At 40.1% G+C, this 24,379-nt stretch overlaps 4 protein-coding genes across 11 annotated transcripts; 2 read left to right on the top strand and 2 right to left on the bottom strand.

Moving 5' to 3' along the window:
• The first annotated feature begins 213 nt into the window (after window positions 1-213).
• On the top strand, window positions 214-5,366 carry LOC135582434 (soluble inorganic pyrophosphatase-like). Of its 4 annotated transcripts, none has more exons than XM_065120219.1 (9): window positions 218-1,060; window positions 1,929-2,069; window positions 2,157-2,185; window positions 3,804-3,869; window positions 4,046-4,153; window positions 4,312-4,377; window positions 4,458-4,578; window positions 4,690-4,771; window positions 4,997-5,366. In XM_065120219.1, exons 2-9 carry the CDS (start codon window positions 1,946-1,948, stop codon window positions 5,037-5,039), a joined length of 639 nt encoding a protein of 212 aa, XP_064976291.1. In that variant the 5' UTR covers window positions 218-1,060; window positions 1,929-1,945; the 3' UTR covers window positions 5,040-5,366. The 4 variants fall into 4 exon arrangements, with proteins under 4 accessions (XP_064976292.1, XP_064976293.1, XP_064976291.1 ...); XM_065120218.1 differs by having other exon boundaries at window positions 223-1,060; window positions 1,942-2,069; XM_065120220.1 differs by lacking the exon at window positions 3,804-3,869 and having other exon boundaries at window positions 214-1,060; window positions 1,942-2,069.
• A 3,174-nt stretch (window positions 5,367-8,540) lies between these two features.
• LOC135582429 (fructose-1,6-bisphosphatase, cytosolic) lies at window positions 8,541-12,205 on the bottom strand. Of its 2 annotated transcripts, XR_010489192.1 has the most exons (14): window positions 12,061-12,205; window positions 11,739-11,955; window positions 11,398-11,445; window positions 11,194-11,268; window positions 11,036-11,097; window positions 10,891-10,957; window positions 10,548-10,661; window positions 10,337-10,423; window positions 10,124-10,194; window positions 9,987-10,052; window positions 9,581-9,667; window positions 9,396-9,471; window positions 8,863-9,075; window positions 8,541-8,769 (listed from the first exon to the last, which is right to left on the bottom strand). XR_010489192.1 is itself a non-coding variant. In XM_065120216.1 (13 exons), exons 2-13 carry the CDS (start codon window positions 11,895-11,897, stop codon window positions 8,962-8,964), a joined length of 1,026 nt encoding a protein of 341 aa, XP_064976288.1. In that variant the 5' UTR covers window positions 11,898-11,955; window positions 12,061-12,205; the 3' UTR covers window positions 8,806-8,961. The 2 variants fall into 2 exon arrangements, 1 of the variants encoding a protein (XP_064976288.1); XM_065120216.1 differs by lacking the exon at window positions 8,541-8,769 and having other exon boundaries at window positions 8,806-9,075.
• Window positions 12,206-12,545: 340 nt separating this feature from the next.
• Window positions 12,546-13,226, bottom strand: LOC103993559 (histone H3.2). The gene has a single exon (XM_009413662.3). It carries the CDS (start codon window positions 13,157-13,159, stop codon window positions 12,749-12,751), a length of 411 nt encoding a protein of 136 aa, XP_009411937.1. The 5' UTR covers window positions 13,160-13,226; the 3' UTR covers window positions 12,546-12,748.
• A 5,222-nt stretch (window positions 13,227-18,448) lies between these two features.
• LOC135582423 (SKP1-interacting partner 15-like) lies at window positions 18,449-23,416 on the top strand. 4 transcript variants are annotated; one of them, XM_065120215.1, is made up of 2 exons: window positions 18,449-19,787; window positions 23,083-23,416. In XM_065120215.1, the coding sequence occupies exon 1, from the start codon at window positions 18,545-18,547 to the stop codon at window positions 19,769-19,771; it is 1,227 nt and encodes a 408-aa protein (XP_064976287.1). In that variant the 5' UTR covers window positions 18,449-18,544; the 3' UTR covers window positions 19,772-19,787; window positions 23,083-23,416. The 4 variants fall into 4 exon arrangements, with proteins under 4 accessions (XP_064976287.1, XP_064976285.1, XP_064976286.1 ...); XM_065120213.1 differs by lacking the exon at window positions 23,083-23,416 and adding an exon at window positions 21,608-21,946 and having other exon boundaries at window positions 18,450-19,787; XM_065120214.1 differs by lacking the exon at window positions 23,083-23,416 and adding an exon at window positions 19,871-20,854 and having other exon boundaries at window positions 18,450-19,787.
• The last annotated feature ends 963 nt before the right edge of the window (window positions 23,417-24,379 follow it).

The following is a 24,379-nucleotide window of genomic DNA, read 5'->3' as shown; positions in this document are numbered from 1 at the left end:
TTCTTCATGTTGGTTCTATACAAATCCTTAAACAACATAACTCGCATAACACTGTATCTATTCAACTTCATATTGTTGCAATGTTTTCTTGTGCAGATTTTTCTTGCAGAACTTGCAGAACAAGGTTAGCTTTTCTTAGAAGCAGATCGCAGTAAGTTATCAGCTCTCGTTGCATATTTCCATTTGATTGGTGATGACAATTACGTCATTGATACTTTCTAATATTGCAACCTTCAGCTCTTTGATGCTTCCATGCCTGACTTCAACTTCATGTTATATGCTTCATATATATCGCCATCTTCATATGTGCGAAATGTTCTTTCATAAATAATCGCAGAGAATAATTTTATCGAGGATAATATAAATTTATTTCTTTATTTTTTTTACTGGGGAATGGAGTGACAGATTAATTTTATTGTGGGACATAAAGCCTGCGTTGAGCTGCCACAGTGTTATAGGTTGTTCCGTAGTGGGGGTTGGGGGAAGACAGGTGCCGTATTGCTCGGCCACCGGCGGCGCGAGCAGTGGGTTCAACAAATACCGCCGATGCGCGAGCAACTTGGCCGACTGGGCTGCCAAGCTCGGCACTGCCACCACAGGCGATGAGAGCTCGTCGCCTCCTGCAGTACCTGCATCAAATCAGGCTTCGGCCGTCACCTTGCTTCGTTCTCTGGGAGGAGATTCCTGCTTTCTTTGGTTTATCTTTTTGCCTTGGAATGCTCCACTAGCTTCCACAAGTTTAAAGCCACGCCAAAAACCAAAGGCAGAAACCCTACATCCATGGAAGGTCGAAAAAGGCCATTAAAGAAGAGGGGGAAAAAATAATTGACGGCTTGAAAAGATAGATCACTAGAACTTCGAATAAAGGTTCTGGTACTGCATTGGCAGCATTTGGATGGAGAACATGGCATAGAAAATGATAAGGGTACTGGGAATATTACTGCTCATCATGATTTGTGAGAATCGAGCACGCAAGTCGAAGGGAGAAGCTCAGTGGCAGCTCCTTATAGTGTGGTCACTGATTCGAATCCCTTCGCACTCGATCGGCTCCTTCGTCGAGGTATGACTCCTCCCCATGCCCTTTCTTGCTCTGGTTTTTTCTTCTCTACTTGCGATCGATGCTCCTGCAACTTTTCTTGTTGCACGCTCTTCCATGCGATTTGATGCCCATTTCCCGCTCGATTCCGTGATTTATCTTTCTAGTTAGCTTCTTACTGTTTCGTTTTGAAGCGAGCTGGTTCTCGATCTCGAGTTGTCATCACGATCCCTATGCTGTGCGCCTGATTTCGTTGTTTGTTGTGGGGAATTAGTATGCTTTTGCCTGTGGTAAATCCAATCTGGTTCGTTCCTGCTTACAAAGATCGGATGAACGGGCGATCTGCCATCTTAGTCTTAGTTTCCGGAATCACCTTTCTGTTCCTTTCTCCCTTCCTTTCTCCTTTGGGACATCATGCTAATATATTTACACTCTCTGGGTTTTGTTCTTGAATTATATTAATATGTGAGTTGAAGTATTCTGAAATTATGTTTGTCAATTGAATTGAAGGATACCTCTCCATAACTCTTCCATGGACCACATGGCATAAGCAGTATTTCTTATGACAAGAGAACTAACATAAATGCAAAATGAAGTGCTAAGATCACTTTTCTACTTGCAAACTAGCTATTCTTATCTGACAAGTTAGCATAATTGATGACAGCTTAGTGATCAATCAATTTTCATGGTAGAATTTTTTTTTTATTGAACCCTGAAACTTTGTTTGACATTGGTCATCTTCCATCTTCATGTTGGAGATTTTTTGTTTAAAGATTGATAAGGCACAAAGCTTTTTAAATGCTATTTTGCCTTATATGTATTTGTTTATTAGTTGCTCGAAAAAATGTTTGATATGAAAAGGATCTTGTAGTGCTATAACATGTTGTACTAGATTTTCAATACAGAAACATGAGTGAAGAAAATGAGACTGCCTCGAGAGAGAATCACCCAGTTCCACGGCTGAATGAAAGAATTTTATCATCATTGTCGAGGAAATCGGTTGCTGCGCATTCTTGGCATGATCTTGAAATAGGTCAGTGTCTGATACACAGCGGTAACATTTGCATCTGCTAATTTGGAACAACCTTAAGTGACTGACTAAACACAAATTTGGATGCAGGTCCTGGTGCTCCTGCTGTGTTTAATGTTGTAAGTATTCTTTGAACTCATTTCATATAGGTACTTGACATGATATAAAATCAAACTAGAGTGAAGGTAGTGGTTTTACTTGACAAATGGAACTGATGCCAATTGAGAACCCACATCTGATCAGAGTATGTTTCTCTTTTCTTTTTGAGCACACAGAGAGAAAAGTTGAGCAGAATAATGGGGCTAGAAAAGGACATACCTAACTGGGTGAAAAAAATTATCAGAGTAATGGAAAATTGAGAGAACAACTCAAAACACATGAAAGAAAAATGATGCTACATAAGCACAATTACTCCACCAGATGAGAGGAGCTTTTGGGGTAATGGCAACTTGAAGGAACAGATCAAAACATACCCAAAAAACTTAAGTTTTCAAAAAGAATTAGAAGAGACTAAGAGAGGGGGCAATGCTGCAATCAAATTCTCTATCTGCCATAAAAGTTGAATATATCTCTGAGAAATATATTCAAATCACTCCTTTGTTTCGTTCTTATTCTAATCCTTCTTCTTCTATCTTCAAATAGTTGCATGGTGCCTCAGAATTTGCTACAGTAATCTAACATTCATTTCTATGGTTTTGTCTATTTATTTAATAGCCCTTGCTAACATATTTGTAGCCCTCGTCGTTGTCAGGGTCTTCTTGATTTAAAATATGTAGATCTTAGTACTGACAAGTTCTGAGAAGTAAGCTTTCTGATTGATAGAAGATAAACAATCAAATTTATATTTACAATGATAATGAGCATTCTTTGCTACCTTGCAATCAAATTTATGTCAATCATTAAAGGAAGTGGAAGAAAAAGTTGGAGAAAACTTCAGCATTTGATTTCAAACAACTAGTTCATTAAAATATGAGAAAAATTCACTCCTGCAATCTAGCGTTGGTTGTCTTAACATTTAACAAGTTAATGGTAAGCAAAGTTTTCTTTCTTTCTTTCTTTTTTATACTTGATGATGTGAAGAAGTGTTGCATATTCCCCAGCATGAAGTTCATGCAATAAAGTTGGAATTTTGCATTTTGGAAGTATCCATTATTGGATGTCGGCAAATTTCAAGTTTTGCAGTCATTAATATGAAATTATGAATTTCTGTTAGGCACTACACCAAAATGTCCAAATTCCATTCTGTAGGCCAGGCTCTCATGTAGCTTATCCACATCAGGAAGTTCTGATCAATTTTGTGGTTTAACCACAGCTTGCTTGCTTGTTGATTGTCTCTCTGTTTCAACTATCTTTGTTTTTTTCCCCATGTGCCACAGAAAATTTCCACTGTCATGCTCCTTTGACATGTTCTCTTTTCTTGTTTCCGACCTGCGTTAATCTGGAAAAAGGATGTTATCAGGCAACACTTTCAAAAGAAACTTTTGACTTTATTTACCTTCAAGTAAATTGCATTAGATGCACCAACATTTACCAATCAGTTCGAGCAATGTTGGGGGGGAAATTTCAACACCATTAGGCAGACAGATTTTGCACTGATGAGGACAAAAACCTAGCAATATCTCTTATTTAAAATGATGGGGAAGATTCTCATTTACCGCTTACTATTTCATTTCAAATCATTTTGTTAGTTTCTGTGGTTGTTTAGTCAATATCATATCCTTTTGTGGATTGACATAGGTTGTGGAGATAACAAAAGGAAGTAAAGTCAAATATGAACTTGACAAGAAGACAGGCCTGATTAAGGTGTGTTTATGTGCTAACAATCTTCAATATATGAAGCTCCACAAGACAGCTACTGGTTAAGATTTACACCGATGTTAGTTCACTTTGTCGCATATATTATGGTGGACTCTTTTATCCGTTTTTCTGTTGCCCAAAATCTTTCTGCTGATACAATCCGATCGATGGAAACTTCCCAGGTTGATCGTGTATTGTATTCGTCAGTAGTCTACCCTCATAATTATGGTTTCATCCCTCGCACACTCTGTGAAGACAATGATCCAATGGATGTTTTGGTCCTCATGCAGGTCGAACCTTATTGCTTAAAGCCATTTTGCACTATACCTGTGGAGTCTGTTGGTTGTTGATTTACTGAATATGTAGGCCTTGTCAATTGTAGATAGTGATTGTGTTTTTATTTATGAGGATTGTTAGTATTTATTAAAAGTAAAAAATATTTGAACAGGAACCAGTTCTTCCTGGATGCTTTTTACAAGCCAGGGCCATTGGTCTCATGCCTATGATTGATCAGGTAATGACTTGGATAAAGAATAAATTGTGAATCTTATGGCTCTGAACTAAAGTGCTCAAACTGGTTTGCCTGGAATTTAGGGGGAGAAAGATGATAAGATCATTGCAGTCTGTGCTAATGATCCCGAGTTTCATCACTACAATGATCTCAATGAGCTGTCTCCCCATCGCCTTGCTGAGATACGGCGTTTTTTTGAAGACTGTATCCTGTCATGCCCCATCTTTTTATATATTAATTAGGCTTCTGGTGTAATCTCGCTTCACATTTTTTCCCAGGAGGAATGAATGCTAGAATCCTTGACAAGATCTTCAGACAAGAAGAATGAGAACAAAGAGGTAGCAGTCAATGAATTCTTGCCTGCAGATACTGCCCGTGAAGCCATCCAGTACTCAATGTAAGTCAGCTCAAGCATTATATGCAAGTGAAAACATTGCAAAAATTTTGGTCATGGGTCGATACATTTCCTGATGAACACAATTATGGTTTGTAAAAAACTTTAGAAGAAAAACCATTAGAGATGTTAACTCCACAAACAGTGGCTTTATGTAATATTTTAAGAAGAGTTATGTGCTATGTTAATTGTGATCATCTAATTATAGTTGTTGATGAATACTTGCAGGGACCTTTATGCTCAATATATCCTGCAGAGTCTGAGGCAGTAGACTCGCAGAGTCTGTTGGATTGACTATGTTGGTTATTAATCTTTACCAAGTCAGTGCCGTTTGCTAAGTTTTCCTCCTCCCCCACTGATCTGATGAGAGGGGTCGAAGTTTGCAATAAGATAATCAAATCTTTTCTCACTTTGTGACTTGAAACCATTTTATAAACCATGTAAGTCCTAGTCTGAGAAAGGATACAGTTTAATTTAAGTGGCAGCTTTTTCTAAAATATTTTGGCAACGAGCTGAAACTGGATGGTTGTGCTAGGGATATGTAAGGAATGCTTGTTGATGTATGTATTTCTAATATGAGCTTGTTTTCTTGGTTTAATATGGTAAGATTGATTTAGTAAAGAGGTAAAGTAGTCAAATTATCGTTTCTTTTCCTTTCTGGTGGCAGTGTTTGTAAGAAGACTTGCTCAGCTGCTCGGTCCTATTTGCTGCCGGTACGAGGTTGCTGTAGATCATGTATGGTATGTTACCACATTAGGTGTATTTATTTAGATATAAATAGATCATCATCTGAGCATAAATTGGCTGAATTTTTGTTTTCTCAGTTCTTACAAACCTTATTTGATACTCCATTTTCTGAATCCTTGTTTTGATAAGAGGCCAAAAAGTTGAATACGGAATATACGGTGGTTGTTTTCTGTACATGTTGCATGTAGATTTAAATTTCGATTCAGAGCCAATTGAGGTCTTTTTAGCATTCTTGTTTCAGATTGGTGTTTGGGAGTATCAAACTCATCTAATTCAAGATGTCTCGAATCTTACAATACTTGCATTAGGGTTATACCGGATTGATGTTTAAGTTAGTCTTGGTTGTGAGGTATTGGTTTCTGTGCTTGTTTCATATTGGTGTTTGGAAGCATCGAACTCATCTAATTCAAGACGTCTCGAATCTTGCAACGGGTTATACCCGATAAAGTCTCTTCGATGTTTAAGTTAGTCTTGGTTGTGAGGTATTGGTTGAATGTAAGTTCTTTAATGCCAAAGATGTTGGGAAATCTGGGATAACATCATATGCGTAGCGGAAAAACTGAAAACAAAATCCTAGAATTTTTTGTAGAAAAGGTTTCATCGTCGTGCAAAGATTGATATGCAAAAATCGTAAAATCAAAAAATTACATGTGTTAAGGGATGCGTGTTACCTAGGGGAGATTGTATATCCATGAAATCCTATATATCTGTGGGAGAGGATGAAGGAGGTCAACTGTCTTTTCTAACGGTGATCCACACGACAGGGGCTATGAATATGCTCGTTAAATCACTGCACAAACTTCCTCTTCACGTGCACCACATGATAAAAAAGGGGCCAACCCTTCTTACTGTTTACACACCTCAAAGAGGGGTTGCTAACTGAAAAAGAAAGTGGGAGAGGAGAATAGGAGGTAACAACTAAAAGGGGTTTAACTTATGATCATTTGGTTCCCTCGTATTTATAGAGGCCCCTTGTCAACTTAACCATAATGGATCTTGTTCTATTGAGTATTGGATCTCTATCCAACTACCCAAGCTTCTTAGATTAGTGGATCTCTACTAAATAATCTCTTATTGGTTCTTATTAGATCTCAGGATCCAATAATTCATGGGCTTGTTGGAGCTCCAACGGATATCTCATATTTGAACCTCTACTCGTCGCAACACCCATCATATGTGTGTGACCCTCTAGGCCTAATATCGAGTTGGCTGTGGGTCGTACCTATCAGAACTCCTTCTGACTCAGTAAATTATTATCTTCATAATAATTCACTCGACTCATCGACTACGGACGTACTATACCACTACGCCGTAGTCCCCAAACGATATAAGGGAATTTAATATTTTGGATATTTTTGTTCTTAGTTATCATATATCTATAGTCTTTCATCCATCTAATATTTCAGATATCGTATACCTGACTCAAAGCACTCATCTCGATGACAACATAATGAAATCAACCTAACATGCTTCCTTTGATGGCAAGATTGTTGAATGATCCTTTTACACAAGCCATGTGGCTGACACCTCGATGCCATGAGTCCAACGCCACAACACTGCATGATCAATACCTCGACACCACATAACTAACATCTCAATGCCACGTGGTCAACTTGGTGTCATCTCTCCGATATTACAATCGCAAATACGATCACTTTTCTTCATATTTGACATGAGATAATTACATCTAGAATTAAGAAACTATAAAGACCCTTCAAATGCATTCTCAAACCCTTTGAAGTTCTCAATCTCTAATATCTTTTGCTAATCATAGATGCCCTACAAGCTAATCACATGAGTGATGACACGTGTGACATGATACGTACTCTTTTTTTATTATTTATTTGATTTTTTTTCACTTTATATTGTATGTTGCATATATTGTGATATCCATAGATCTGTAATGAAAATCGGATCATGATGAGATCACAATAATGAGACTAGTGTGTTGTATACTTATCCATATGATGGAGGTGACTAGTCTCATAGTTGCTTGTGTGAGGACACTAGGTATATAATGCAGGTGCTCATTGGAGAATATGTTCACTAATCGATCCGCTTATAGAATGCTGGATGATTGATGATACCTGATTGCCAAACATCGATTTCGTCGTCCTAGTGGTGTATTGAATCTTTAAACTTGAAACACCAAATATGTCTTGTATAAGTATCATACTCTTTCATACTGGACTTATACGTCTGTAAGTTCCAGATTTAACACAACTAGTCGTCGAGAGTGGCAACCAATCTTACATGGGCTATTAAGTGTCAATAGAGGATCATCCACTCTTGGTGTCATGAGAGGAATATCCTATGTGTTCTTGCTTAGACAAATCCCTGGCCAAGGTCATTTGGATTGAGAGAGAAAGAGTTCTTTGGAAGAATCCGATTAGAGCGAGACTCAAACAGATTCCGTATGGGCTTGACAACACCATGAGTTGTGTTGTTATTGAATAAAATGCTTTGGGTTGTTTTGGCCATGCTATCATTAAATGGAGTATTTTGGGCTGTTTCGATCACGTTGTTGTCGAATGGAGTGCTTCGGGTTTTTTCAATCGTAATGTTGTTGAATGAAGCACTTTGTGCCATTTCGATTGTACTATCATCGAGTAAAACGTTTCGTGTTGTTTCAACTGTGCTATCAGATTCAAAGTCTCGATCCGCATGAAGTCAATGTGCCGCTTGAGCTTCTATTTTATTATACTAATGAAATATGATAATCCTAATTTTGTGTGGATGATCGTATCTGAAATATGATCATATTTTAGCAGAGATCACGAAGGAGGAATCCAGATGAGAAAATATTCAAAGCAGAGTATGGAGTGAATTGAAGTTAGATGATGTCTGAAGTTTTTAAGTTGTCCAGAATTCCTGTTCATGAAGTTCTGATCCCGTTCCAGATACTGACAAGCATCATCTACTTTGAAATGGCATCCTGACAAGCATGCGTCCCTTCACAGGTACTGTCATCGCTTTCATTCCATCCTCTGCATGGAAAATACAAAAGCTCTCATCGTGCACTATATAAAATTTTGACGATAGGCATATATCATATAGAAAAGGATAATAAAAGGAAGTTGCAGTCATGGCTTTCATTCCATACTCTGCTTCGAGTTTTTTCTGGATTTGTCCTTCCTGATCTCTACTATTCTGCATACAACCTCGCATTCGTAGTGTTACATAACCAAAGTCATCCTTCTCAAACCAAGGGCGATGGAGAAAGCCTTTGTTATGACGAAGAGGAGGACAAGGGGCTGGTGCTCGATGAAGATCAAACCCATAACAAAGGATTAGCTGCAACAGTCTAAAATAGAAGGAAAAAGGTATTCTCAATGCCTTGTGCTTACATTACTTGAAGCAAGTTTTACTCCGTGCTTTACAGGTGAGAAGATTTATTATAATGACAGGTTACATGATTAGTTCGTCTCCACAGAAGCATCTTTAAATTAAGCAGTGTTCTCCTCAGCAGCATACAGTGCTTTGATTTCCTCGACCTCATCATAGCTGCCAAGAAAGATGGGCGACCTCTGATGTATCTTCGTGGGAACCAAATCGAGAGCCTGCATAAAACATGAATCGATTCATGAAAGCACATCAGGTACCATCTTCGGTTCGTATCGCAGTATCAGCTAGAGTTCCACTTTGGTTTAGAAATTTCTATAACCTAAATTGCCCATTCTAAGTAGAATATGAGATGCATGCATTCACTGAAAGTCATGAATGAGCGACAATGGATGCGTAGACTTGGTATGAAAAGAGCTCATTCGACCAAAAACAATGATGAGGTGATGAAGGTCCTAAAATATGAAATTATTATGTTAAGCATAGTGGCTGATGCAGATGCGAAAATGAAAAAATTCTAGTTGAAAAATATTCATACCCGTTGCTTGCCAGTAAAAGCTTGACCCCCTGCTTGTTCCATCAGGAATGACATTGGAAATACTTCATATAGAACACTGTTATGTAGAGAAGCACCACATTATGCTCATGAAAGTTCATTAAATAAGGCATCTGTTGTTCTGTGTAAACACGATGATCCCCCTATTGTCATAAATCGATACATACCGTAGTTTCCCATTTGGACTCTTCTTATCCGCAGGGTATAAAAAGATGCCTCCATAAAGCAGTGTACGATGTACATCGGCAACCATGCTGCAGACAAATGAGCATCAACCATGACCATGAGATAACAGGGTGTGTAGATATTGTCTAATCCATAATTTTGCACGGGTAAATTAGAGAATATCAATGATGAGAGTCAAACTTATCGTATGTCAAACATCCTACTTTGACACCAAATAACTAAGAAGGTTATTCTGTTAAATGTATCATCATGCAGATTAGAATTAGGTAAAGCAATGAGACTCCAAATAGAAGAGCATTATGGAAATATGGTAAGAGCCTTATGACCTCAGAAAACATATTCAATATTTTACCAAGGTGCTAATAAGGCAGATAAAGTGTCAAATACCTTCCAATATATCTCAGAGATTTTGGTGAGTCTCCATCCTTGGGGAACTTGCATTTCTCCACATACCTAATAATCAATGAGTGACTAGGGATTCTGATCAAAGAGGTCACTATGTATCAGTAAATTGTTATACATACTTTGTTGTAGGCCCATCCCAATTCTTGGCATTTCCTTCATTCACTGAATATATTTTGCCCTTCTTCGGTATCTACAGCAAACAACCACTATGTTGTACAAAGCTTTTTACGTCAAGGTACAAAGAAGATCATTTCTGAGGCTCAGAAAAAAAATTTATGACAGAAATAAAAGTTTCTTCTGATATATCAGCAATTAAATTAGATTCACAAAACCTTAATATCTGGATGGGTCAGTATGAATTCCCCAAGAGATGGATCTAGAGTGAAACCATTCACACCACTCCCCGTGCTCAGTACAAGCTGCATCGTAGAAATAATGGTGTGAGAGGGTCAGAATCAAAGTAAAACAAGTGACCTACTGCAAAGGTATGTTTGCAGATGCTACAGAGAGGAAGCCGGCTGCAGGGTATCTGTGATAATTTACCGTACAAGAACTTCCATACATGCAATAGCCAGCTGCTAGCATATTCTTCCCTGGTTGCAGTACCTCGTCTAGGGTCACATTGTCCTTATCTTTAACCATGTAAACGCCAAATATCTGGTCAAAGAAACAACATCATAAGAAATGTAATGAAGAACACAAATCTGGATTTAAAATTGAAGCAGAGATGAATAAATGACTATTACTGCTCATGAGGGCATATATAAGATCAAAATAGTGTCTTGAACTCAATAGTTCATGCAAAATCCTCCTTAAGAATTTTCTTTTTATCAAGAAAAGGAAAATTCTTAAGGAGTATGAGGTATGTCAAAGGACTAAGCCATACCGTTCCAATAGAGACACCGCAATCAATGTTCGAAGAACCATCTAGAGGATCAAAGACAACACAATATCTGCAAACATGGGAGGATCGCGTAAGTTCAGTGAAAGCTAAGATGATCAACAATGTCCAACCAAAGGTAACGACGTACTTTCCACGTAGCGATGGATCCACAAAAGTTGCCTCTTCATCCTCCTCCGACACCAGGATGCACTGTGAAGTAGATTGAATCCAAATGAGCACATGTCTTCCAAGCTGAATCAGCAAAACAGGATCCACAAAACCAAGAAGAATTGCTTTAAGACTCACAGTCCGGCCACTGCTTATCAAAGCTTTGACAAAGACTTCATTCGAAAGCACATCAAGCTTCTTTTGCTCCTCTCCCTGCGAAGACAAATCGCAGTCAGTTCTTCGTTGTGTACGTTAGAGCCCAGTTGAGTCTCAATATGGCGGAGGTAAAGAAGCAAAGTACGCATGAAATAGCCGAATCCTTTGAGTTCAAGAAGAACTGACCTGAACATTCGTCTCTCCGGCAAGTCCTATGAGCTTAGCCAGCCCAGCCTGTCGATATAAACCAAAAGAGGGAAAAGGGAATTACAATTACAAGTACATTTGACAGCATTTGCCAGGGAATTCAAATGAAACCCTACTTAGGTTCGAACTTGTGCGATCGAGAGATCGCTTCTTTTTGCCCGAATCGGGAAGAGCGGAAAGATTCGAAAGGACTCGGCGTAGAGGGCCGAACTAGGATGAGAGGAACGTATGTGGTGAGAGATCAAGAGGGGTGAAGGAGACGAGCTCGAAGAAGCGAATCAGCAGATGATCGAAGAACAAAAGGGGGGAAAGGAATGGACCTTGTTGACGGCGGAACAGACGAACTTGCAGCCGAGGACGATGTGGGAAAGCAGGATGGTGAAGTCGCCGCGTGATTCCTGGTGCCTCGACTGCTCGTTCAGCACGTACCTCGTGATCGTCATCAGGTCCGTCCGATGCGCCTCCGCCTCGTGATCCATCGCAACCAGCAGTCTCTCTCTCCGCCCAACCGATGCTTCTCCTCAATCTTTCCTCCACCTTCGGATCAATATCAAACATACATGTACACATATATAGGTGACGAAAATTAGAAAGGAGATGAAGAGGGAAGCAGAGGCGGAGGGAAGGATAGGGCTATCCGACCTGCGAGCGCGTCGGCGACTCTCGTGGTTGGCGTGCGGATAACGCTCTTCTCCCCTGCCGATCTCTCCCTCTCGCTCAATAGTTTGAACTGTTTGCGTGCGGAGGAACGAACCAATAGTGACGATCCGACGGACGGTTATCGGACTGCCCCTTTTTGTCGTCTCTCCCAACAGCCCGTTCAGTTCGAGGATACATATATACACACACACATTAGTATGTGTACACATGCAATATGTCAACACTAATTTGGCACAGAAGCAAAGGCTGAGAATATTTTGGGAAGAAACCTTATTCGGCCTAATCTTTTCATTTCATTTGACGTGAGAGAGGGGATAGTCACGGGTGACGTGGGTCAAGTCAAAGATATTAACAGATAGAACGCACATGAAACAGCCCCTTATCCACCTTTTAAGGAGGCAGTGGACACACGCAGGAGTATAGTAACCCTTAAGTTGAGAAGCTGCTTAGCTGTTTCTGACCGAGGCTTTGCTTTGAAAGTTGATGCCACATAACATTACTCGCATACACGCAATCCCATGTGACATCGGATGGCCGGAAACACAATACGGTCGAGACAAAGTTAGGAGCGGGAAACCTGCGCCGCTTGGCCATGGAGGCTGACATAATAGACCTAAATCCCCGATCTACCCACCCGAAGGGGCGGTGAACACACGAGATGGGACGGGCCTCAAGCCCTCTCCCCGCGGATCCGGCGAGCGAGCTGGATGTCCTTGGGCATGATGGTGACCCGCTTGGCGTGGATGGCGCAAAGGTTGGTGTCCTCGAAGAGGCCGACGAGGTAGGCCTCCGCCGCCTCCTGTAGGGCCGCCACCGCGGAGCTCTGGAACCGCAGGTCCGTCTTGAAGTCCTGCGCGATCTCCCGGACGAGACGCTGGAACGGCAACTTGCGGATGAGCAGCTCCGTGCTCTTCTGGTACTTGCGGATCTCCCTCAGCGCCACCGTCCCCGGGCGGAAGCGGTGGGGCTTCTTCACGCCCCCGGTCGCCGGCGCCGACTTCCGCGCCGCCTTCGTCGCCAGCTGCTTCCGCGGGGCCTTGCCCCCGGTGGACTTCCGGGCGGTCTGTTTCGTCCTCGCCATCGATTGCGATCGTAGTCCGGGGAACAAGGATCGGTCGATTAGGCCTCGAGATCGAGAATTGGGCGTGGGAAGTGGTGGAGACGGGCGGAGCGATGCGCATTATATGGTGGAAAAGAGGCGGGATTTTGGCCGGAGGGATTCGAGTTTCGAGGTGCCGCGTCGATATGGAGCGTCGGATCGGGTAGCCACGAGCGGTCCAGATTTTGTTTCGCGGAAGCACGCGGATCGCGATCACGGAATCTCGCAGGTATAAAAAATTATTGGCAGTATTCTTTGACATAAAGATAATAAATGTTTTAACAAAATGAATAATTGTAAAAACCTACAAAGCAAATTTCTTTATATCTTCAAAACATAACAAACGCATTAATTTATTTATTAATAACTAATGATAAAAGGAGTAATGACTTTTATTTAAAATAACAATGCAACCATTGTAATGCAATTTGTTTAAAGAAATAAGGCAACGATTGCAGAGTTAAGATTTCGGGATAAATTGTGATCAGGGTAAATAAAATATTATCTTGTCAAAACCACATATATTTTCACACATAAATGAACATAAAAAAGGGAATTGCTAACAAATTATATATATATATATATATATATATATATATATATATATATATAATGTTTGATTAGGCTTATCAATCGAAAAAAATGGATCTTGGGATTTTAGGATGTACTTAAAGAGCGATTTTATAATGAGCTTCCGGTGTTGTCTTTGTAATATGTGCTAGTATGACATCTAATATCATGGCCCATCCAAAAGTTTGTTTCATCTCGATAAAAACATCATGAGTCACTTTTTATCCCTTCAAACTCTCTTGCATTTTAAAATAAGCACGAGCATAGGATAAAGTTGATGCTTGACTCTTATAATTCTTTCAAATATCTTAATTCTCATACTATGTATAATTAAATATAATTATCAATAAAATCTTAAATAATAATTTTAATATAATATAATAAAAAAATATTTAATTGAGGATTAACGTTAAGAAAAAAAGACTCCTTCTCTGCCTTTGTTAGGTTAGATTTTATTAAAAGCCAACTAGGGTCCTTCTCAACCTTTGTCTTACACTATCACTAATTAATTTCTTCTTTTCTACTTCTAAATTATTTTGAGATGTACAAAATTATGTCAAGGGCGTTTCCGACAAGGTCTGTTTGAAGATTAAGTCAATAAAAGATTTAGAGGGTTTAGTTAGACTTACTAATCAAAATAAAATGTATGTTCGGACGTATCTAAAGAACTATTTTATAATGAGCTTCATGTATTATTACCTCTATAGTATGTGTTAGTTGTATAAAAGATAGTATGTATCTCCTGAACTTAACTATAGTCTTTGTGTGTCAAACTCGAGACGTGATAACATCCAGCTTGCTCGACCACATACTTAAACATTGGCCACGTAGTATTAAGGTGTCAATTGCTTTGCATCGAGGTGTTAGCCACCTAACAATGACGTGTTGGACATATGGTGCTAAAGTGTTTTTGTCATCATTCCCATATCACTTGCCCCCACTTTTCGACTTACTGAGCATAATGAAGTTCAATCGAGAAGTGACCTGTATCAAATTACCATCGTTGAGAGTCTCTACTAGCCTTTATAAGCTTAATTTCTTTGGTCGTGCTCGCCTTTGTATTATACTTATGGGTTGGTTCGGCTTCAAACATCGTCGAAATACACTATAAGTCGATTCTACCTCACACATCGTCAAAATATACTATGGGCCGACTTGACTTCGTGTGTTATTGAAATGTGCTTTGGGTCAATTTGACCTTATGTGTCATTAAAATACACTATGGGCTGATTCAATCTCACACGTCATCGACCACTATTAACACGTGTGAGACATTATTAGCATCCTTCCCGTCGACAGGCATGCGATCTTGATCATTGTATGATATTTATAAAGATTTGTTTCCTAACATTCCATCATATCAATATGACACTAGGCTAATATGGTGTTGTCCGGGGCTTCCAGTGTTGGTTGCTTGAATCACGAGAGATTTTGAAAGATCATAATGATGACTCGAATAACTCTCGATGACCTAGATTATGCCATGTCACCCCTTCTTAAACCATCAGGTAGTTGATCAAGTGTTTAGGTAAGTTAAATGGTTATCCTCAACCTTTTATAAATAGTGGATCAATCTCGTTCATTGCTCTTATGCCTTCGAATGATTTTTGAAACATTTATACTTTAGCATTCGAACTCCTCCACAACTTTCGACGAAGGTCTAAATGTCTTTTTCTTTCACTTTTTCCTTTAGTTCTCAGGACTTGGATGGATCACCAATTCCATCACCACTCAGTATGAGTAGTAAAAACTTCTTCCTCAAAAGGGGTCAAAGCGACCATCTCAAAGGGAGTCTGTCCCCTCAAGAGTAAATCCTTCAAGGAGTAGAGTCTTACCCCATTCAACTTGTTCAACTTTGACTTGGTCATGTTGGCCTCTAACATGGATTAACATTTGGGAGGTCTATCACATTTTGATCGAGTTCGAGCTATTTATCACTTGATTAGGTGACCGACCCCATGAGTCATGTCACTTCTTTTGCACTAGCACTGATGTACCTAATGGGACTCCATTTTCTCCTGTATTCTATTTTATCGAGGCTTTCCAATACTGAAATTCTCACCCATCTAGATAGTGCCAAACTTTTGGTGTTATATTGCAAAGTTTAATGAGGAACTCTAAAGGTTTCACATTGCCTCGTTGCTGATCATATTGCTTACATGCTACAACGCATGCTTTAGAGGTTCGACATATTTTCTCTCTATCTACTTTGGTTGCAAAGTACAAGGGGCTCTAACATCTAACGAAGGTTGAAAGAGGAGATTCTTTTTATTTCTCAAAAGAATGAGTGCCTGACCAACTTTAATTGGCCACCTAGGAGTTTTTTAATATCGCACTGAGGTTTCATGAGTTAAAAAAAAGAATAATTATGCTAAATTATTCTTTTTCTTTTCTAATCCATCATCATCCTTCATATGAGCGAACAATGACTTATTGAGACATGTCTTAGTCGTACATCTTACAATAAGTTATTGGTACTCCCATTCCTCTATTTATATTTTAGTAGTTTTATTGGCTAACTTTATTTATTTACATATATGGATATCTATGGCGACATTATTCAAGACAATGCTAGGTGAAAAATAAAGACTAAGATCGTAGTGTCACACTTTTTGGTAAAGGCACACTAGGAGGAGGAGGTTAGCCAGTAGCAAAGCCACTTGACCATGAAGATTTATGTCTCATCTAATCTTTGTATTGTACACCTTAAGATGTTTGAGGGGGAGAGAATGACTCTGATACACAAGCACTAATTAGGGTTTTTGTCAATGTCCTCGTGACAAGGATATGATGCACCCTTAGTAATAGATTAGGCTCCTCCCACCTTAACCAAAGGGGAGTCTCCCAAAGCAATTGAATCCTCTCACTCAAAGGGGAATTAGTGAGAAGATTGATGACCACAATAACAATAACCCCCATAGTCCTCGCCTATGAAATAATCAATAGGAGCGAGCTCTTTGGAACTTATGACCTACCATTGATAAATATATTCAAGATTCTGACCATGTAGTGAAACTCAGAACTATTGTGAATTGATAGTATGGTGGCCCAAAAGAGACAAGGGTATATTCACCCCTCTTGGAATATAACTGAGACAAGTTAGTCTTAGGAGGTTCTATGGGAGACTACCTAATGGAACCAAAGCACGTTGCACCGAGAGCCGATGAAAGATTTGTACGTGAGGCCTACTAAAGATCTCATGGTAGACATATACAAACACATCATCATAGCGAGCAAGTTAGACTCATTTTCTTTTCAACTTTTGCATATTATTGTCCTCCCTCCAACTTGTCTTCTTATGCGATTTCATCACATCGTGGTGACAATGATTTATGAAGCATAAGAGTCCTTAATCACCATGGCTCATCTACTAAAGGAGAATAAAAAAATAAAAAAAAGAAAGAAATAAGTTAAAGAATAAGACAATCTATGGATCATTGCTATGACAAGTTGATGCTAGATGAATGACACTCCAATTTTAGATGGCCAACACCTCGATACTAGGTGATTGATACCTTGATGTCGAACAATCGATACCTTAATGCTAGATGACCAGCACTTAAGCACATGGTCGATTGAGTAGGCCAAACGTCATGACACCCCACCTTCTGATATACATTGTGAAAGTAATGACACTCAAAGGTTAACTCTTCAATACATCCCTATACATAAACAGAGGATTAGTAGGCCTAGTAAAATCTCTAAAATATTTTACTTATATTTTAGAGGTATTTTATCAAAAATATCCTTCATGAACAATTAGTTGATGATATCACGATATGACAAAAGCAAAAAAAAAAAAGGGAAAAGAATCCTGATTAATACTGAATCAACATCCACTGAATAAACTAAAACTGACTTGCGGCTTTCTTTCCGATCTTAACTTGTAAACCTTTCCAACTTTGTGAAGAAAGTCTTGAAAGTAGCAAACCTTTTCTTGCTTAGGCCTTTTCCAACATGATGGTGGTTGGTATATATATCCCATCAATGCTATATATTTTTCATAAGGTTCTTCGTACCACCAAGTGTAAGCAATAAACTTGCTTTGACCCACCTTCCACTTTGATTCATCGATACCCACTATTAAAAAGTGATCGATATTTGCTGTTTGTGGTGATAAATCGGCTGTCAATTCATCTAAAAGCTCAAGTCAACGAACGAGATAAGATTGATTCGTGTTTAAAGATAGATAAGATTTGTACTCCTTTATATCATCAAATATTAATAGTCTTGACTTTGTCTCTACGGATTACCATTCAATCTTCATATGTAAAGAAGCTTTAATGATATTATTAGGGTGCTAATGGCTTTGTCATCAATAACTCAGCCATTTGGAGTCCACGCGGTGTTGGAATGCGATCATTCTCGCAAGGTGATGCACTCAGGGTGAGAGGTCTGCCTACATCAGGATTTGGCGTCTGACTTCAACCAGGGTTTATGATACCACCATGTTGTGATCCGCACCCTTGACTGGGACGGTGGGCCTCCACGCAGTTACGCCGTTGTAGGCGAGATGGAGACCGTGTTGCCTGTCTTGCCCGAGACCGGCAAGGAAGAGCCCAATCAGTGCCCCTCTCAGCCGATGAGGTCGCTCTGGTAATACGGGCTGACGACACCCTGGAAGTTTTCAAGGGTGACCCGGTCCAGCTGCTTTGGCAAGCCAATGGCAATACTGATATTATGACGTCTGTCCACTGCCCTTGAAATGGTCTTACCGACTACTTTTGACCTCTTTCTCTCTTTTCCGCCGCCCCCGTCTCGGTCTCTCCTCCGCCTACCGGAGCCGGCGGCGACAAGATGCGCGAGACCCACGCGGCCGCCGACTCAGAGGCGTCGGTGGAGGTGGCGGGACTGGGTGCTCTGCCGCTGGCGAGCCCGATCCAGCTCCTCCCTCAGGACGTGCTCCACAACGTCCTTGGCCGCCTCTCCCTCTGCGAGGTCCTCGCCTGTCGCCCCGTCTGCCGCACCTTTCGCGATGCCCTCTCCTCCACTCCCTTCCTCGCCTCTCTCCCCCCTCTCCGCCTCCTCGCCCTCCGCCACCCCCGCGCCGCCGCATCCCCCCACCCTTCCCTCCACGCCCTCGACCCTTCCTTCCACCGCTGGATCCGCCTCCCGCTGTCATTCCTCCCCTTCCCGTCCTTTTCTCCCGTCACCGCCTCCCCCTCCCTCCTGTACCTGTGGGTCGACGCTGCCCCTTCTTCCGCCTCCGCCGTGGCCACCTTCGCCAGGAACCATACCAAGTCTCTCGCCGTCTGCAATCCCCTCACCGGATTCCACCGACTGCTCCCCCCGCTCGGCTCCGCCTGGTCTCGCCACGGTACCGTCCTCGCCGGACCCGACGGCGCCGTCCTCGTCGTCACCGAGCTAGCCGCCCTCTCCTACGCCCCGAGCCCTGACCGATGGCTCAAGTTTCCCCTCAGCCTCCCCTCCAAGCCCCGGAGCCCGATCCTGATGGCCGACTCCGTCTTCGCTCTCTGCGATGTGGGCACCCCCTGGCGGAGCCAGTGGAAGCTTTTCTCCTGCCGCTTCGGCGACCTCGGCGGAGTCCGCGGCTGGGCCCCGCTCGAACAGCAGGAGTGGGGGAACGTGTTTGATATCTTCAAGCGGCCGCGGCTACTCGCCGGGGCAGGTGGGTGCCGGCTCCTGCTGATCGGAGGGCTGAGGTCGTCGTTTGCGGTGGACGCACCGTGCTCGACGGTCCTGATCCTAAGGCTGGATCTGGCGACGATGGAATGGGATGATGCGGGGAAGATGCCGCCGGAGATGTACCGGTGCTTCGGAGGCGGCGCCTCCGGGCCATCAGTGGCGGCAGCTGGTGGTAATAATAAGGTGAAGGTCTTTGGTGGAGATGGGAAAGTTTGGTTCTCAGGGAAGAGAGTGAAAGGAAAACTGGCACTGTGGGAGGAGGAGGAGGTTGGAAAGAGTGGGGGTGGTCTATGGAGTTGGGTGGAGGGTATTCCAGGGTACCCTGAAGCCATGTACAGAGGTTTCATCTTCGATGCCGGGTTCACCGCAACACCTTGAACAAGTCAAGGAACTGGTGAGCTCTTCTACCTATATTGTATGTAAAATTCATAATTTTGTATGATTTATGATTTGAGTTCTGTGTTTCATTTTGCATAGCTGACCAAGGCAAATACTGATCTATACTCACGACTCCTTAGCGCTAGGTGGGGATTTTGTTGGCGTCCTTGCAACTAATAAAGGGTTGACAAACTATTAGTTCATCTCAGGTTGTAATTACCACTAATAAAGTTTAGTGTTCGCCATCATATTGCCTTTTGGGTGTTGGTGTGCAATATGAGCCGTGAGGCTATACTCAATTTTGAGGCATAAGTTATCATACCAATCTTGTTCATACATGGTATCTAAGTTGTCTCGACCTGGCTTGGTAATGTAAGAAACACATTTGCTATGGTTTACTTTTAGATTAAATCGGCACAAGATCATGTGGGACAGATACTGCCCCTTTTCTACACTTTATTGTTTATGTTGGCACTTGGCATCAGGGAATTGCTTAACTTGCCAATGGTAGCTACAAGGCTAGTTACCAGACATCATGGAGGTGTACTGGAAAAGATTAGACCTTGGTTTGAAGATTTTATAGCTGCAATTTCAACAGCTTCATCTGGTGGAATTTAGGCATAAAAATGATCAACTAAATATTTACCTTCTGTATAAACAGTGCCAATTTCTTTAATCGCAATTCATGAGATCAAATGAGTCATGGCTAATCCTGCAGCACGGTGTAATCAATCTCAGCGGATCATGTTATTCTCTTCTTTAAGTACAGAAAGTATCTTGGATTTGTTTACTGCAAAATGCTTCTTGCAAATTTCTCCGTGAAGTTACTTTGGTTTGCCCAATCATCTGTACTTAGTAGTTAGTACAGGGTTCATATAAACTCGAGAACAAATCAACCTTTTTGCCAGAGAGAAAGGAATCCTTTCTGTAGTTCATTTGCATGAGTTAACTAAGTCAAAACATGATTGCTAAGATGTATGTGGTTGTCTCATAAATATCTTTGAAACTGTAGTTGAGCATGTAATTCTTAAAATTGTGTAAGAAAATAATATTATCTTCGGTCTTCTGGTTGCTTATGGATTCTACTATGGCTTCTTGATTGTGACAAATGATTTTCCATTGATTGGTATGGTTCTGAAGAGCCATGTTAGAAAGGTACCAGCACACTCCATGCCAACCCATTCATCTCGAGTGGCATGATTTGACACATACCTTGCCAAAAAAATATCAGCCAGCCAATTTTTTGTACCTGCTGGCAGCTCGGTGCATGCCCTCCAGCAAAATAGAAAATCACAATGTGGCAAAAAGGGACTGATGCCCACATGCGGCAATACAACAGTAATTGTTTGTTTATGATGTCATTATTTATGGCCTTGGACAACCATTTAATAGTGGTGACAATATTAGGCTTATGGAATCAATGTGTTTTTTTCTTTTAATTTGTCAATCGTGTCTTTGGGCACATTAAAGTAATCAAGGATAATAATTTGATGGACTTTTATGCTCCATTCTCTCTTGTATATAACCTTCTGAGAAAATAGATATAATTAAATATTTCATTCCTGATAAAATTAAAGAGTGGTAAACAGGTAACATCTGTTTACTTTTGATATTCTGCTTTCCTTTGGCCTTCATAACCTGCTTGACTTGTTTGTGTGCAGATAATGTAACTAATATTTCTTTTATGTTTAATAATAGGGTTCAAATTGACAAGCTCTGACTTCTGTAGCAGTGTTCGCTTCGTTATACTATATTTCATACTTTTAACAAATAGCACTGTGGAGATAACATAATGAACATAGACAAACAAGATGGATAATTTAGCATTTGCATCAGGAGCTATTGGCAGAGGGATGCGGAAGTGGTTGGTTGCCTTTTGCCTTGTGTACTGAAAACCTCCTTTTTCATCTTGCTTTTGTGAACCTTGTTTTGATGTTGTATGACAATTTGGCTCAAGTCTTTTAAGAGTGACCAAAGCATTCACATTGTTCAAGTCAGTTGACAGTTAGAGCTTGAAAGGTTGTATTTATGGGAGCCGAGATCTTGAAAAAGAATATTCATATGATTTTTATGTGTTCCATCAGCATTTGCTGAAACCCTCCAGAAGGTGTCACTCACAGCTATGTAATAATTTATAACATATGATATTGATGAATGAAGAAAGTAATGTTTGAATTTTTTTGTTCCTATAGTTTATGACTTTGAGTTTCCTATGTATCACTTAATCATGATCTCTTGTGAGGTCCTGCAGAAAGGAGAAAACGAAAGCTCTCTGGCACTGCTGCTTGTGCCGCTAAATTAGGACATTTGTAAACATCACTTGGTTGCCATATCTATATTTCTAGTGAAGTTTTGTTGTTTTGGTATGCTCGACAACCCTTGATTCATCATCTGCACGCAACAAGCATTTTCAGGTGGTTGACTTTGAACATCTTACTCAGGTGCTGAATCTCACGTGAACAGAGGGATAATTTCCCAAGGAAACTGTCTTTGTTGAACAAGAGCATATAAAAATCTTGAATGTTTGTGTACTAGTGGAGTCTTGTACCATGCTGTGCTATCTATCTTTTTGCTAGCTTTCTATTTTCACAGGGATTGAGAAGGTGGAAACATATCATACACTCATACAGATGAAGCCTCATTGTGGTTGAGTTAAGACTTCTAGATATTTAAATCCTTTTCTAGAATTAGGCAAATACAGATGCCTTAGTTTTAAGGAGGCTGCTTTCAATCAGAAGATTTTTAGTCTGGACTTCATGAACCTGCCTTTCTTTTGAAGCTAAATTGATTGCTTATAGCTTTCTGTTCAGTACAAAAAGTGTATTATACACACTTATTTTCTTGCTTCATGGAGCATCAGGCATGAGATTAATAATTTATTTGGAAATGTGTTATACTATATTATAAGATTGCAAGTCCAAGTTCAAACATGTGAACCACTTCAGAGAGTGGTCTACAAGTTTCTGGTGGCTATTTCAATTTGATATTACTAGTCATCTTTGTTGTGGTGGTGAAGATTAGGAAAATCCCTTGAAAGCTCCAGTTTTTACTACCTGAACAGCCTTCATGGGAGACCATGTCATCACCAGCAAATGAAGGAACTGGTGTGTACAATTTGTCATCCACATTGTAGCATTTTGTCATTGGAATTGTCATTATAAATTTATTTTGATGTTTTAGTGTTGTTCTGAGAGCAGGTATATCCAGGAGAAATGGAATGCAGAGTGATCTAGTCTCACTCTGTTGTTATTTTCATCAACTAGCATTGCTTTACATGATTTCATCTCTTAACAGCCAACATTTTGTATCAGCTAAGGTGGGAATCTTCTATCAAGACAGGAGGGACATGAACAAGATGTTTTACCAGGAAACCTAGGCGCCACCAACTTCTTCAGCAACAAGGTAATATGCTTTCTCTTGCCTGGCCATGGACTCCACTTAGATCAATTTATAAGTATTCCCCAGGCCAATGAATATTTGCACCAAGTTCATTCCTCATCAGGACCATGAAACACCAACATTTTGCTTCTGGATGAGTTTGGATTGACATCCATCTGTGAAAACATAGATTAAAAGGTTGAATACAAATTCTTACATGTTCTTGATCCAACTTTGGAAAAATAAATTTAGAATTTATTTATATAACAGTTACCTTGAGGCTCCACTTCTTAACCTAAGAATGACACTCATATAAACTGTGCAGTATATTTTCCCATAGAGCTTAAGAATTTTCTTGGATTCATAACCATTGCATGTTTATTCTTACAGCAGATTTAAAGTACTTTATGCACAGAGAATGAAGTGCTTTTCTTAAATCTGACTGGCATAAGACTTTATCACCCACTTGCCAATTTATTTTGTTTGCATACACAAATGCAGTTAAACTTGAAAAGATTAACATTAGTAAACCCCAATAAAGAAATCCTCTCTTCTTCCCATCAATTGCCCTATTATTTTGGGATCTATGATCACTTTATCTTGGAGAGAATACCATGTGATTGAATCCACTCTAACTTCCAATCGAATCATTACTAGATGATTCGTATTCTATGTTTCGAGATGATCATAGAGGGATAGTAGGAACCTAATTTAATGTCATAGTTCATATCCAAGATAGAGATGGTGGGAACCACGCACAAAAAGCAGACGATTGAGGTGTAAGGAACGGAGGGATTGATTACCTTTTGAGAGTTATCAACATTGCCACGGTCTTCCGCCACCATCTTTGAGTATTCATTACTTAAATGATAGTGTGAAGATGATGGTCGCACAATATGAGCTTTAAAGATGTCATCCACTTCGTGTCTAAAAGCTAAAGAATTTTGTGAATGTATTAATCTCGTTATTTCACCGTTGCCACAATAAAAAATACAAAAAAAAATATAAAATATGTTTTAAAATAGTAATATATATTTTCTTTATATTAATAGAGCCAAATGAATGATGAGAAATATCTGAAATATATATGATTTGAAGGGATAAATATGCTATTTCCAAACTATGGTTGGATGAACATATTTTTGTTCTACATTGGAATTCTCAACATTCTTTTTTTAAGAGAATGATGCATTGAGCTCTACCTTGGAAAAATCGACTATGAACTATAGT

Source organism: Musa acuminata, chromosome BXJ2-8, assembly GCF_036884655.1.
Source record: "Musa acuminata AAA Group cultivar baxijiao chromosome BXJ2-8, Cavendish_Baxijiao_AAA, whole genome shotgun sequence".
In the NCBI taxonomy this organism is placed as follows: domain Eukaryota; kingdom Viridiplantae; phylum Streptophyta; class Magnoliopsida; order Zingiberales; family Musaceae; genus Musa; species Musa acuminata.
The sequence above is the reverse complement of the archived record's forward strand: the minus strand, read 5'-3'. Positions and strand labels throughout refer to the sequence as shown.

Excerpts from the sequence above, each read along its gene's own strand:
- LOC135582434 (XM_065120219.1), top strand. The coding sequence starts at position 1,946 with ATGAGTGAAGAAAATGAGACTGCCTCGAGAGAGAATCACCCAGTTCCA. Across the intron at positions 2,186-3,803 it reads CTCCTGCTGTGTTTAATGTT|GTTGTGGAGATAACAAAAGG; the intron begins GTAAGTATTCTT and ends GGATTGACATAG. Across the intron at positions 4,772-4,996 it reads GAAGCCATCCAGTACTCAAT|GGACCTTTATGCTCAATATA; the intron begins GTAAGTCAGCTC and ends GAATACTTGCAG.
- LOC135582429 (XM_065120216.1), bottom strand. The coding sequence starts at position 11,897 with ATGGATCACGAGGCGGAGGCGCATCGGACGGACCTGATGACGATCACG. Across the intron at positions 10,662-10,890 it reads GCGGTGTCTCTATTGGAACG|ATATTTGGCGTTTACATGGT; the intron begins GTATGGCTTAGT and ends TTCTTTGACCAG. Across the intron at positions 10,195-10,336 it reads TGACCCATCCAGATATTAAG|ATACCGAAGAAGGGCAAAAT; the intron begins GTTTTGTGAATC and ends TGTTTGCTGTAG.
- LOC103993559 (XM_009413662.3), bottom strand. The coding sequence starts at position 13,159 with ATGGCGAGGACGAAACAGACCGCCCGGAAGTCCACCGGGGGCAAGGCC.
- LOC135582423 (XM_065120215.1), top strand. The coding sequence starts at position 18,545 with ATGCGCGAGACCCACGCGGCCGCCGACTCAGAGGCGTCGGTGGAGGTG.